This window comes from Colletes gigas, unplaced genomic scaffold (assembly GCF_013123115.1).
Source record: "Colletes gigas isolate AHSC1104 unplaced genomic scaffold, ASM1312311v1 Colletes_gigas_Sc00016, whole genome shotgun sequence".
Taxonomy (NCBI): Eukaryota; Metazoa; Arthropoda; class Insecta; order Hymenoptera; family Colletidae; genus Colletes; species Colletes gigas.
The window spans coordinates 166,496-180,715 of record NW_025106645.1 but is presented as its reverse complement, the minus strand read 5'-3'; the positions used below and the strand labels follow the sequence as shown (position 1 = coordinate 180,715).

At 29.8% G+C, this 14,220-nt stretch overlaps 2 protein-coding genes across 2 annotated transcripts; one reads left to right on the top strand and one right to left on the bottom strand.

Moving 5' to 3' along the window:
* Positions 1-1,384: 1,384 nt before the first annotated feature.
* On the top strand, positions 1,385-3,480 carry LOC122400140 (cleavage and polyadenylation specificity factor 73). The gene has a single exon (XM_043401421.1). The coding sequence runs from the start codon at positions 1,420-1,422 to the stop codon at positions 3,478-3,480; it is 2,061 nt and encodes a 686-aa protein (XP_043257356.1). The 5' UTR covers positions 1,385-1,419.
* Positions 3,481-3,866: 386 nt separating this feature from the next.
* LOC122400269 (DNA polymerase theta) lies at positions 3,867-13,711 on the bottom strand. Its single transcript, XM_043401633.1, has 22 exons — positions 13,191-13,711; positions 12,798-13,028; positions 12,464-12,717; positions 12,216-12,348; positions 11,939-12,140; positions 11,628-11,823; positions 11,267-11,436; positions 10,927-11,194; positions 10,515-10,845; positions 9,987-10,128; positions 9,678-9,921; positions 9,149-9,290; positions 8,712-9,072; positions 6,930-8,588; positions 6,656-6,864; positions 6,353-6,554; positions 6,068-6,249; positions 5,870-5,989; positions 5,124-5,459; positions 4,781-5,045; positions 4,242-4,468; positions 3,867-4,171 (listed from the first exon to the last, which is right to left on the bottom strand). Exons 1-22 carry the CDS (start codon positions 13,653-13,655, stop codon positions 4,028-4,030), a joined length of 6,483 nt encoding a protein of 2,160 aa, XP_043257568.1. The 5' UTR covers positions 13,656-13,711; the 3' UTR covers positions 3,867-4,027.
* Between the last annotated feature and the right edge of the window lie 509 nt (positions 13,712-14,220).

The window sequence follows — 14,220 nt, the reverse complement described above, 5'->3', positions numbered from 1 at the left end:
GATTCTAGTACAATTAAACTCGGGAATTTCTGTGGATGTTCCTTTGCAGCGTTTATTAAAATATGCAATCACGAGGGAAAAAGCCTAGGTGCTGAATTGCGCACCCGGTAGTTATTTTCTAATCCGGCGGACTGCCACACGTGTCGTCTCTCCTTCCGTGCTTGACGAAGAAGACAGGACTTCCCCGTCCTTACGCAGAACAAGCAATTGTTTCCTAGGGCGGCGTGACGGTCTACTCCCTAGATCTGCATATCGCATGGTGACCGGTGACGGTACTACAGCGTGGTCAGAAACCCGCGCTGCATACTGCCGAGACTGCAGCGCCACATGTTCTAACGAATCGAAACACTGACCACTTAAAAAATTAGTAGTTTTACAGTGCACTCTATCATTAAGAACAATGACTCTAAGAATCATATTTAATCCGATCATTGACGTCGGTAAGGTCAACAAATTCATGAATTTTGCTTCTGACGCGGCATCGATAAAAGTTTTGATAAAAAATTATTTACGTATTATACGGTCGTATGATTCTAAAGTCAAGATACTTTTACATTACTCAAATTAGTCATGAACCATATGATACATCAGGGCCCGATCCTCAAAATTAGGATCTGGAAAAGCAAACGCGAAAAGTTCTCATCGTTCGAAATTTTAAATGGAATTGTACGATACAATTAATTCAAATTATTTGAAATTTTAACTAAACAAAAAAAACGTGAACAATTCGTAACTCGCAACTCACATATGTATATCTACACACAACCACAGACGAAGTATACGAGTAGACCTTATCTACGTACGTACATAAGAAAAGCAAAAAAAATCTTTGTTTTAATAGTCACAATATGATCAAAGAGTCTTAATACTTATACTTCCGCCAAAAAAATTTGAAAATTTTTTTTCATTATGGTACTTTCATTACGAAAGTCAATGCACTCAATTATGCCAAATCTGGCCGCACTGTCACTGTGTCACTGCCTACCCCTGGTCCAGAATTATGTTATTAAGTTCGTGTATACATGCAATAGTGTAGGTTATGTTTCAAAAGTCGTGGATAATTGTGTCGACTTAAACAGTATTGTGGTTTGTTCATTTATAAAACTTCATTGCAAGAATCTTTTCACATATATTAATTATCGAATGAACAAGATAATTTTATAACCTTCATTCCGATCTTGCATACGAATAACTATATAACCTATGAACATTTATTTGCTTTCTTTAAGATGCGAAGATAATATCATACAACATTTATAAATAAGAAAAAGATGTGCATTGTTTTGCACATAATTTTACAAATTTATGTATATGAAAACACAATTTATAAGTGTTAAAAACAATAAATTATAATAACATAATTTTACGTTTACATGAATTCGATTAAAATACAATAATTGTAAATATATAAAAGAAAAAATGGCTGCAAAAAGAAAACCAGATACACAAGTACCAGCTGAAGAAAGTGATTTATTATCGATTAGGCCGCTTGGTGCAGGCCAAGAAGTAGGAAGATCATGTATTATGTTGGAATTTAAAGGAAAAAAAATTATGTTAGACTGTGGTATTCATCCTGGTTTATCCGGAATGGATGCATTACCATTTGTAGATTTAGTAGAAGCGGACGAAATTGATTTGCTATTAATTTCTCATTTTCATTTGGACCATTGCGGAGCGTTACCATGGTTTCTACAAAAGACTAGCTTTAAAGGACGATGTTTCATGACACATGCCACCAAAGCAATATATCGTTGGCTATTGTCCGATTATATAAAAGTAAGCAACATTGCAACAGAACAAATGTTGTATACAGAATCGGATTTAGAAACTAGTATGGACAAAATAGAAACAATTAATTTTCACGAAGAAAAAGATGTGTTTGGAATAAAATTTTGGGCTTATAATGCTGGACATGTATTGGGTGCTGCTATGTTTATGATAGAGATAGCAGGTGTTAAAATTTTGTATACTGGAGACTTTAGTCGGCAAGAAGATAGACATTTAATGGCTGCTGAAATTCCAAATATTCATCCGGATGTTTTAATTACTGAATCCACATATGGTACGCATATACATGAGAAAAGAGAAGATCGTGAAGGAAGATTCACAAATCTAGTTCACGAAATTGTTAATAGAGGTGGAAGATGTTTAATACCTGTATTCGCGTTAGGTAGAGCACAAGAACTTTTACTTATTTTAGATGAGTATTGGAGTCAACATCCTGAACTTCATGAAATTCCCATATATTATGCCTCTTCGTTGGCAAAGAAATGTATGGCAGTTTATCAAACTTACGTAAATGCAATGAATGATAAAATTAGAAGACAGATAGCCATTAATAATCCTTTTGTATTTAAACACATTTCGAATTTAAAAGGTATTGATCATTTTGAAGATATTGGACCATGTGTAGTAATGGCTTCTCCTGGTATGATGCAAAGTGGTTTATCAAGAGAATTATTTGAATCATGGTGTACAGATGCAAAAAATGGAGTTATAATAGCTGGTTATTGTGTAGAAGGAACATTAGCCAAGACTATTTTGTCAGAACCTGAAGAAATTACAACTATGTCTGGACAAAAATTACCATTAAAAATGTCCGTTGACTATATATCATTTTCAGCGCATACAGATTATCAACAGACATCAGAGTTTATACGTATTTTAAAACCACCGCATGTTGTGCTTGTACATGGAGAGCAAAATGAAATGGGAAGGTTAAAAGCTGCTTTACAACGCGAATATGAAGATGATCCTAGTACAACAATGGAAATACATAATCCCAGAAATACAGTTGCCGTGGAGTTATACTTCAGAGGAGAAAAAACTGCTAAAGTAATGGGTACATTAGCAATGGAAACACCGAAACCAGGACAAATATTATCTGGAGTTTTAGTCAAAAGAAATTTCAATTATCACATGCTTGCACCATGTGATTTATCAAAATATACAGATATGAGTATGAGTCAAGTTATTCAAAGGCAAAGCGTGTACTTTTCAGCATCGTTACCAGTATTAAAACACCTTCTAATACAAATTGCTGGAAGTTTAGAAGCAGTCGATGATAAAAAATTACGTGTATTTAAAAATATTGACATAACAATCGATGGAAAAATTGTAACTATGGAATGGATTGCAACACCTGTGAATGATATGTATGCAGATTCTGTTTTAACTGCAATATTACAAGCCGAAATGATGGAACAACCACCCAAAGTGTTACCAGCACCTACAAAAATGGATCGAATGCATTTCAAAGAATGCTTAATAGAAATGCTTCAAGAAATGTTTGGCGAAGACTCTGTACCTAAAATTTTTAAAGGAGAAAAATTATATGTTACTGTTGATGGAAAAAAAGCACACATAGATTTACTAAATTTAGAAGTAATTAGCAAAGAAGACGAAATTTTTCAACAAATAGTACAAACGGCAGTAACAAAATTACATCAATCACTAGCACCACCCTGTGATACAATTTAGAAAACATTATGTTTACAATAATCTATAAAATAACATTTGTTAATAAGTTTACTATTAAATACGTTACTATAAAATATTTAAATACTGAAAATCTTCCTTTTATTTACTGTACAATTTAATAGTACTATACAAATCATTTCATTTATACATTTTTATAAATACAATAGTATTATTGATATATGAAATATAAAAAATAAATTCCTATATAATATTTTTCATACAAACTCCTTAGATTTTGCATTACATAGATTAATAGATCAATGATTTCCAATTTGATTAATCAATATAGTAAAATTTGACATAATACTGATTTTGAAATTTGATCAATACTGTGAAGAAATATTTGTTCTACTTAAACTTTATAATTAAAATACGTAATTCATTATTTTAGCTCACAGTATAAAAGTGTATAATAAAAATATATTGTAAATATATACAGTTCATGTAATTACGAATAACACGATCAATTGAAAATCTATATTAAAGGACATAAATATAAAACTTATATTTGCAAGTATTACTACCATTAACGATAAAACTAAATAGATCAATGTTGAAAAGTGTATTCAGATAGATCCCCCCATGCAGGTCCAACTTTTAGTTTTACAGGTAATGGTACTGCAAGTTGACATACTTGCTCCATTGATTCTTTTACTATTGTTGCAACTTGTCGTAAATCTTTTATATTTACCTAGAGTAACATTTTTTTTTTTATATTTCATTAAATATAAAAATTCATTATTCAATGTCTTGTTTATTACCTCATACAATAGTTCATCGTGAAGTTGTAATACCAAATAACCACCTCTTTGTTGCGCTTCTCTACTATTACTTCGTAATTTACGTATAGAATAAACAGCAGGCATAATAGTTGCTGAATTTGGGAATTCAAATCGCATTTTGTCTTCGATATTTACCATTGCTTTTTTTGCAATATCTGCTGCAGAACCTTGTATTTTAGTGTTCACTGTTTGACGTTCCGCTTGTGCTGTACAATAAAGAATTTATTCGTAAATGCTTTGAAAATTTTTATCATATAAATCAGCGTTTCTCAAAATTCACTTTTCCAAGGATTCTTTCGATGAACGAAAATTTGTGGTAAATCTTTTCAAGTAAAATCAAATTTTTGATGTATGAATACTTTTTTTCTTTTGAGGGTTTTTAGAGTTCCCTTAACACGTTCGCGGACTACAGTTTAAGAAATGCTGATATAGATCATGTTATAAGTTATGAAATAAAATTGTTTCTAATTAGTAAATGATTAATATTGAACACCTTACTACCAAAAAAGAAAATTTACATTTTTCTGTTGTACTTGTGCTTGCCAATCCAGGAACCATTCTACGTCTTTCTAAGATTGTTGTTACGTATCCATTTATACGTGCTTCTTTCACCACACTGCTTAACCATATAGATATACCTGGGTATGTGTTCATAAAAGATTCTAAAAATTCTTTAGCTTTAATTTCATCTATGGACAAATTTTCGGCTAACGATTTTACTCCCATGCCGTAGATCATTCCATAGCACAATTGTTTTGTACGTTGACGCATTTGATCATCCACCTATTAGCAAAAATTTATATAAACTAAATCATTGAAATATATTTAGATCATAAACTATACTTTAGATATTTCGCATACCTGATCTTCAGATGTATGATTCCATTTTGCTGCAATGCTTTTAAAAATATCACCCGGCTTCCGCATAATATCACACAATATAGCATCTTTTGAAAAATGAGCTAATATTCTCAATTCAAGTTGACAGTAGTCTGCTGACAATATAATATTGCCTATAGCAGGTACAAACGCCATTCGAACGCTTATCATAAAACTATTATCTTCAGAATTAAAATCTTTTGGCACATTTTGTAAATTTGGTTCGTGCATTGAAACTCTACCTGTTAATGTACATGTAACACAATTACCATGAATGCGGGAACTGTGTTGGGCCAAGTTCAATATTGGGTATACAATCTATGAAACAAAAAATTATTCAATGAAGTAAAAAATTAGAAACAAAATTACGAGTTTGTAATTAGTTTTTCTCTTGATAGTTCATGTAACAAAAGAAAAACGTTAATCTTAAAACCAATAAATAAGTACTCTATTTACTTGTTTACTTACATAAACATATATAATACTTAAATAATGAAATATAAAAGTATCTAAATTCACTTTTTCATTATTTTCTTAGTTTTAAACAAGAAATAGCGTTTGTTTGTCAAACCAGATGTACAAATCTTAATATTTTATTTCAGTTTCATCATTGTGGTTGGTTGTTATTAGAATAACAAATGGAAAGAAAATAATAAAGAAATGTAATAAATTCTCATTTTAAGAAAGAGTTTTTATTTTTTTTTAAATCTTTCCTTCGATATACGTACTTTAGAGAGAGTTGCATTTAATTTACGCCATGACATAATTAAACTAGATATTGGATGATCAGATTGTCCTAATACAACTTTGTTAATGCTAACTTTTTTCCCTTTGTATAAACCTAAAATCTGTACCATTGAAAATTTAACAATTAGATTAAAATACTTGCACTAATAAACATGTATTTTAAAAATCAATTTACAAACCTCGCCAACTTCTTTAGATGAAGAGAAATTGAATTTTTTTCCAGACAATTCAAATGCTCGTTCTTGCAATGATATCATCTCTTTGTGAATAGCAGAAGACAAATCTTGTAACGACTTTAAAGACACACCAAAACCAGTTAATTCCATACGCGCTAGTAAGGTCACTATTTCCATCTCAATGTCTAACAAGTGATTTAAGATTTAAATGAAATGGATAAATATATAGAAGTAATACATTGAAATTAAATATTAATAAAGGCAATATATGTATAATAATGTAATTACCTTTAAATGTATATAGTAATGTTGGACTTAATTGTTCTAATCTTTCTAAAAGAGTGTCTGTCATGTACCATGTAAGTACAGCTTCTGCAGATGCTCTGAATTCTCCTGGTATTGTGCTTTTGATGTTTAATCCAGGTCCTGTATCATAACATGCACCTATCCGTTTTGTTATGAAGCATCCTTGTGGAAAATATTCTTTAACCTATTTACACATTAGATATTAATAATATTTACAATACGATACAATACTATGCAAGTTTAATTACGCTGTAAATAATATTAAACATTATACGCATTCATTACCATTTCATTAAACGTTTTTTCATAAACTGTACCATCATGTAACCAGGTTGCTATTTTCGGATCCAAAAATTTGCAACTCGCAGATATATCACAGCATTCATACAAAGTTTTAAATGTTTTTTTAGTTGCAAAACATTTTACATTTAAATGTTCTTTTTTAAGTAATTCATTTAATAGCTTCATTTGCTCTTTGCTTGGAACTTTTATATCTGGAGGAATATTATTTTAGTAATCTTCAAAAAATTAAAATTTACATTAACATAAATTTTAATACCTTGCTCATTAGAGAAAGAAATATAATATGCAATATTGCTTTCCCAAGAAATAGCCACACCACACAACTTTTTATCTGCATAAATATAATTGTCTACTTTTTTAGATCTCTTCCTTTCGGTATTGGTGGAACTAATAATTCTAGAACCTATACTATTTGTATCATTGTTATACATTTCGCAATTTAAAGCTAGAGCAATATATTGTTTTTGCATTACTTCGCGTTTAAATAAATTAAATGTTCCTCTATCACTTCCGACTTTTATAATATTTAACGTATTCCAATTCACTGTTTCGTTTATCTTGTTAATCTTCTTAGTTTGCAAGCATGTTTCTGGAATTTTTTGTTTCTTTTTTACGGTATGTTTTGATTTTTGTAAAATCTTTGGAGATTTTATAAGAGTATCTTCGTCTGAATTTGAAATTATACTATCTGTACTACAATTTTTACTTTTTATTTTTGTTGCAAGTATTTCCTTTATTTTAGGCTTAATTTTACATTTTTCAATTTGTATCGTGTTTGAAACAGAACTTGTAAATTTTGTAACATTATTTGATACATAATTGACAACTTTTTGAGTGCATATTTTTTGTTTTCTTCCAGAATCTAACTTTGCTTGTGACATAATACCCGTAGCAGGTGAATTTATATTTTGTGAAGCAATAATAATATCATCTGAATCCGACTTGTTCGAATCTAATGATGTTGTACGATTATGGTTAAAAACAATTATATTTGCCACAGGTGATTTTTCAGTTGACATATCTTTAAATCTACGTTTATACAATACTTTTTTGAAACCGTCAGGAATATCCGTAGATTTTTCAAACTTTATATCATATCGTTTTTTCATGTCTGGTGTATTATGACTAGTGTCAGCAGTTTCCACAATATGCTGTATATTTGCATTTTTTACATGTTTGATATTACGCTTGGTAAATATCTCGTTATTTTTATCACTAATTTGATTCAACTTTTCTGTTAAATTAATTGGTACGTTCCAAGAATCATCTTCCCAAAACAGTGTACTGTGTTTTGCTTGTAAATTTGTAAAATCCATAGAACTTTTATTTATATGTTTATCTTTCAAAGCTTTCTCTGTTTGTGTTTCATTATTATCACTTTGATTGGTTTGTAACCTCGGTATTTCTTTACTTTCCATTGTCAATTTGTGTTCAGACAATTTAGTCTCCTCAAATTCTGAAAAATCTAAGGAATCAATAATATTTTGCTCGAGAACATTACAGATTTGTGTGTCAAGATTTAAACTATCATCAAATAAACTGGGACTTTTTGAAACTCTTAGTTCTACATCTTTCCCAAAACTAGATGTTCGTATAATCCCATTTGCACAGGCTGATATTCCAGTATCTATTCCATTTGAGGTTCTCATCTTTTTAATCAATATATTATTTGTGTTTTCAGAATTTTGTATGTCGTCTACTGGATGTTTAAAAGTAAAATTTTGAGTTCGATTTTTCTTATCTTTGAAACTAATCAATGATTCACTGTCTCTTTTTTTTAGCGAATCATCCATCATCCTGAAACTACTGTCTTCAAAGAAATCAAGAGACAGTTTTTCGGTCGAAGTATCTAAAATTTTTGGAACATCTATTTGCAATAACTGGTCAGTAACTTTTATATCATCATTCTTATTTTCTTTAGTTAGATCCTTTTCTAGATTATACTCTGAAACTATAACATTTATATTAACGTCACATTTTTCATTTTCCAAATAACATTTAGAATTTTTAACATTTTCCACAGTTAAATTATTGTTACGTATTTTGTTTTTCAGATTACATTCAAAATCTTTATCATTTTCTGCGGCATATGTATTAACTTTACATTTTTCGTTCTTATACGACTTGTTACTTAATAAATCTTTTTCTTGATCAACGGAAGTAATAGTTTGGGTATTTATTGCACACGAGCTCTGTGAATGTTTATCTCGGAATACATTATTGTCTGCATGAACTTCAATTTGTGCGTTGTTATACGTAGAAATTTTAATGGTTGGTTGTGCATTTGTACATTCTGTACTTTGAAATGTATCTTGTTGTATTTGCAAACTTGTTTCAATACGAGATTCATTTGTAACAGATTTTTGTTTCCAGGACATATCCTGCAACTTCAATTCATTCTGTAATTAAGTAACAAAATTATTTAGCTTTAAAATAATTCAAAAGTAACTATTTTTAGAAATAATAATCATATACCTGAACTAATACTCTAGCTTCATGTACTAACATAATTGCAGCTTCATGAGGCGTTAAACCATCCTTTCCAGTAACAAATACTGTCCTCATTTTATTTCGTTTTATTGCTTCTGATTCGTGTTCACCATCTTGTTCTTTTTCACTAAAATATAATTTTAATAACATAAAACTTTAAAAACTACTGTTAGTAATAAGATATTTTCATAAGTATTATAAATATAATTCATAATATAATTTATTGTAAAAACATAAACAGTTATTACAGAAAACAAGGAATTCGCGTACACAGTTAACATAAAAGAACACAGTAAAATATAACTTTACAAATGTAACGACATTTGCATTTTTCGGACCACAATTTAGAACTAAACACACAAAAAAAGAAACTTTCGTTTACGTGTTAAGGTCTCTTTTATATACTAATATTATAATAAAGATCATAAACAACCTTTGACTATCACTCATCGATGTCTAATACGCCTAACATCAGCTTTGCACTCAAAGTAACTTATTTTAACATTAAGTATACCTTTCAAATGGAAGTGCTTTATAAAGTGCACGTTCAACATCAAGTTCATTAGCAATGGCTAAATCTGCTACACATGTGATTCCTTGTTTATAAAGACTTCTAGCACGCAATCCATTTAACATTGGAAGACGTAATAAATCCAATAATTCTCTGCATACACCAAATTGTAACCTCGTTTGAAATTGGGAAACTAATAATTCCATACAGTCCCAGCCCAGTTGCTTACAAAATTGTGTGACCATCCCTATGTATAAAATTAAGATAGCGTAATCTGTACTATATAAAAAGTATGAATATAGAAAATATTACCAGCAAATACAGAAGCAGATTGTTGTAAGCTTTGTAAGACTCCACGGCAACAGCCATATTTTGTACAAACTGTGTTAAGAGGAACTTCGCGTACCAAATCGTGCAAAGCCAGTGCAGTATAAAATCTCTTATGTATGTTAAGCTGAAAGTAAAATATTGAAATTCGTCAATTCGTATAATTCCAAAATAATTAAATTATATGCGGAATGATTGTGGTCACTAAAACCAACTGTAGCTCTTTTCTAAGTATAGATACAAAAAACTGATACAAAAAAAATGAATTTGGAAGAATTTGGAATCCCGCAATGGGGATCAATTTTTGATAATGTAATTTCTCGTTTCAATCAGTTCTCCTTATCAAATGCAAATGTATTCTGCACTTGTACCGTTGCACACAAAACATTACATCATCAAAAAATAGTACTCAATGCGAAATTCAAACTTTTTCTGTATTTTTACTTAGAAAAGAGCTTACAGTTTGTCCTAGTGTTTAGAATCATCCTGTATGTTATTTATAAAATAATTTACTGATTTTCCCGGTCGTACGATGCCCTTAATAGCCGAAGTTAAAAATCGTTCTTCAACACCAACGAGTTCACCAACTCTACGTTCACTTTCTGAAAGCATTTTCCATAGTTCCAAAAAGGTCATCCAATCGATGTTTCCAATTTGATTTCCACAACTGAGAGGTGTTACTAAATATATTACGTGTAATTCTGTATCCAATACAAAGCATCGCCTTGCTTTTTGAAGTTCTTCAAGTAAAAATAAACCATCTCTAGGTGGTATAGAAGCCGCTAAACATGCTTTTCCAAAAGCTGTAGCTACCCATCTGTGCCCATCATCTGTTTGTTGTAATCTACATAATATTATGATATATGAAATATAACATAATTAACTAATATGAAAATACATAAATCATGTCTACTAATAAACATACAATAAGAATTCATTGTTTACTAAAAACTTAATTGCTTCTTTTGAAGAGTTTTTTGGATTAAGTTCGTCGCTCAAATTTATTAACATACATTTAGTGTACAATTCGAGATCTGATGCTGTATGCACAACTTCACTAGCTATAGCTTCCAAAAAAGCTCGAATTAAAGGTCCCGAGTTTTCAAGACAAGAAACAATAGGTTCCAATGTGGCTGATAATAACGATTCGGCTGCTTTTCTTTCATTCGATTTACATACAAGTATACTTTCGCCTATAGAAATAAATCACTTATATTTCGAATGTACAGAACAAAATTTTGTTTGTTTTCTTATTTATATCTCACCTGCTGTATCTTTCCCCATTCTACCTGCACGTCCTATCATTTGTTTATAAGTAAGATTGTCCAATAATCTACCAGCGAACATTGGAGATCTTACAATTACCCTTCTTGCTGGTAAATTTACTCCACTGCTTAAAGTTGATGTTGCAATAAGGACTCTCAAAGATCCCGATCTGAAAGAATTAACATTTAATACACATTTAATACACATTTAATTTCTACATGGTAAATACATTTCATAGAATACTATAAATATCACACTATTAAGATCTTTTTGTCTGGACTGTTGTTAAATTGAAATTGTATAAAAAAGCATCGTGAAAGCTTTTTGAGTAGTAGTATTTGAAATGAGTAAATAAAATACCTAAAAGATCCTTCTATAATATCACGTTCATCCATCGTAAGACCAGCGTGATGAAAAGCAATTCCAAACGAAACTGTGTTTTTTAGCACTTTATCTAAACCTATAGAACTACGTTTTAATTGCTCCAATGTTTCGGAGATTAATGTAGAATTTAATTGTTGTCTTAAAGTTTCACCAAGTTGTGTATTTTTCTGACCTAAAAAGCATAATACATATACATATATCTAATTTCAAATTTTTAAATATAAACTTTTTTAGTTGTATCATCATCAACTACATTAAAAATATAAATTTTGTATTTTTGAACAGACCTAGTTTGGAAAATGCAGTTGCTATTTGTTCAGCTAACTTTTCACACCAATTTTTTGTTGGACAAAAAATCAGCACACTGTGTCCATCAGATACTGTTTCGATGCACAAGTGAAGAATATCATCCGAATCCATGGTTAATTCTGCCATTGGTGTTAAACTTCTGATAAGATGTAATTTATTGTCATAAATATTCTTACCAATCTAAAAACAAAGAACACTTATTTATTAATTTTGAGTCGCATAATAGTTACATCATTATACAATGTAGATCCATACTTTGCACTGTTCGTTTAAAGGTACTGGTCTAAATTCTGTTTTATATAATTCTGCATCCAACCATTCTGCTAACATGGATAAATTTGGAAGTGTTGCAGACATGCCAATCAGTTGTATATTAACATTTTCACTTCTATAACAAGTTATAATTGGTAACGTAAATATAACATAATACATTTATTAAATTAGTAACAATTTCATTAGTATAATAGTAAATTAAAAAGTATTAATAAATGTGTATTAATTACCTAAGGGTCATATACTTTAATTTTGTTAGAAGTAATTCAAGAAGATATCCTCGATTAGAATCACCAACAAGATGTAATTCATCGATCACTACAGCCCCTAAATTGATTAACTCATTTTCTTCCATTAAACGATTTATTAAGGAATTTGCTTTTTCAATCGTTGCTATTGCGACGTGAGTAGCTGTAAACCCTCCAGGTGGGGCAATACCACCCATAAATCCCTCAACTCTAATACCACTGTCAGATAACAAATCCTACCAAATTATATTGACAAAATTAAAGTGCTTAAAATTTCCTAAATTCAAATATGAATAATTATAAATAAAAATCATACTTGAAAATAATACATTTTTTCTCTGACAACAGAGACAAATGGCAGAATAAATATCACTTTTTTGTGTGTTTCTAATACTGTTTTTATCATAAGAATTTCTGCCACTAATGTTTTTCCTGCTGACGTTGGAGCTGAATACACAAGATTACGTTTCTCTTCAAGTACTTTATGATTCGATAAACATTCGACTTGCCAAGCAAACATATCTTTTATTCCTCGTAATTCATATTTCTGTAAGGATGTAATTATCATTATGTATGGTAATAAGTAGTGGAAATTAGAAAAAATATCATATAATGAATATAAAAAAGAAAAAAAAGAAATATTATTTATACTTTTAAAATTTATCTAGCTTTTTTTAAAACAAAGATATAATCCAACAATATATATTACCTGAAGAATATTTGGTGGTAAACCCCAAGAAGCCAATTTGTGTCGCTCTTGAGTACAGATAGTAAGGATAGAAGGATTCATTTCTGATGATTTCTCTGCTTTGCTTTTTGTTACATTACTGTTAAACGATTTTATATTGATTGTACTTGGTGAAACATCATTTCTTGTGCAACTAATATTGACATCTTTTTCTCTTATTTTACACAAACCATGCTTCTTCTTTAAAGAAGTAATGCTTCCAAGTTCTAACTTGCTTGGTGTATTGGTTTCATTATTTATACTTCTTTTTGTGTTGGAATCTTCCGTAAGTTCTTTGAATTCTGAATTATTCTGATTTAAACTAGTTTCTGTGCCCATGAAGGCACGCAATATATTGTTTTGTTTTGATTGATTTATTCCAACAACTTCATTCGACTTATTCGTTACTTTGCAAGAAAACACATTATCCACAAAATACTTTTCCATATCACCGTCATTATAAAGAACATGCGTATTTTTAACTTCAGCCTCAATACAGGCATGTAAAGTATCATCCCCGAAGGGTGTTATTTTATTAAAAGATTGCATTTTGATAGATTTATTTCATTTGTATAAGATCATGATTTAAAAATATTAAAGACAAAGCTTAAAAGAATGATATAATTTCATTACATTAATTTTTTAAATTACTTATGCATGATTATAAAATAGAGTAAATCTAATATAAATATAATTAAATAATACACACTAAAATTCATTACTTTAATATTACATAAATAATTGTCTAAGTAAAAATTTTATTTATGTAGAAAATTATTCATGATTCAATATTTGTGTTAGCATCTCAAAAGCTCCATTTTTCCTTGATTAATTAACTGCTCCACAGTAAATAATTCATTATTATGTAAATAAAAACAAGTAAACAAATGGGCATTCATTTTCATAGTACTTTCTCCACTGTTTAAGCTTTTAGTTTCCACTTAAAATTAAAACAACGTTAGGTACGGCTTGCCAACAATAATTCGAATTTCAGATATCAGCTGTATCGAGA

Excerpts from the sequence above, each read along its gene's own strand:
- LOC122400140 (XM_043401421.1), top strand. The coding sequence starts at position 1,420 with ATGGCTGCAAAAAGAAAACCAGATACACAAGTACCAGCTGAAGAAAGT.
- LOC122400269 (XM_043401633.1), bottom strand. The coding sequence starts at position 13,655 with ATGGAAAAGTATTTTGTGGATAATGTGTTTTCTTGCAAAGTAACGAAT. Across the intron at positions 13,029-13,190 it reads TACCACCAAATATTCTTCAG|AAATATGAATTACGAGGAAT; the intron begins GTAATATATATT and ends ACATCCTTACAG. Across the intron at positions 6,555-6,655 it reads AAAAAACGTTTAATGAAATG|GTTAAAGAATATTTTCCACA; the intron begins GTAATGAATGCG and ends ATGTGTAAATAG.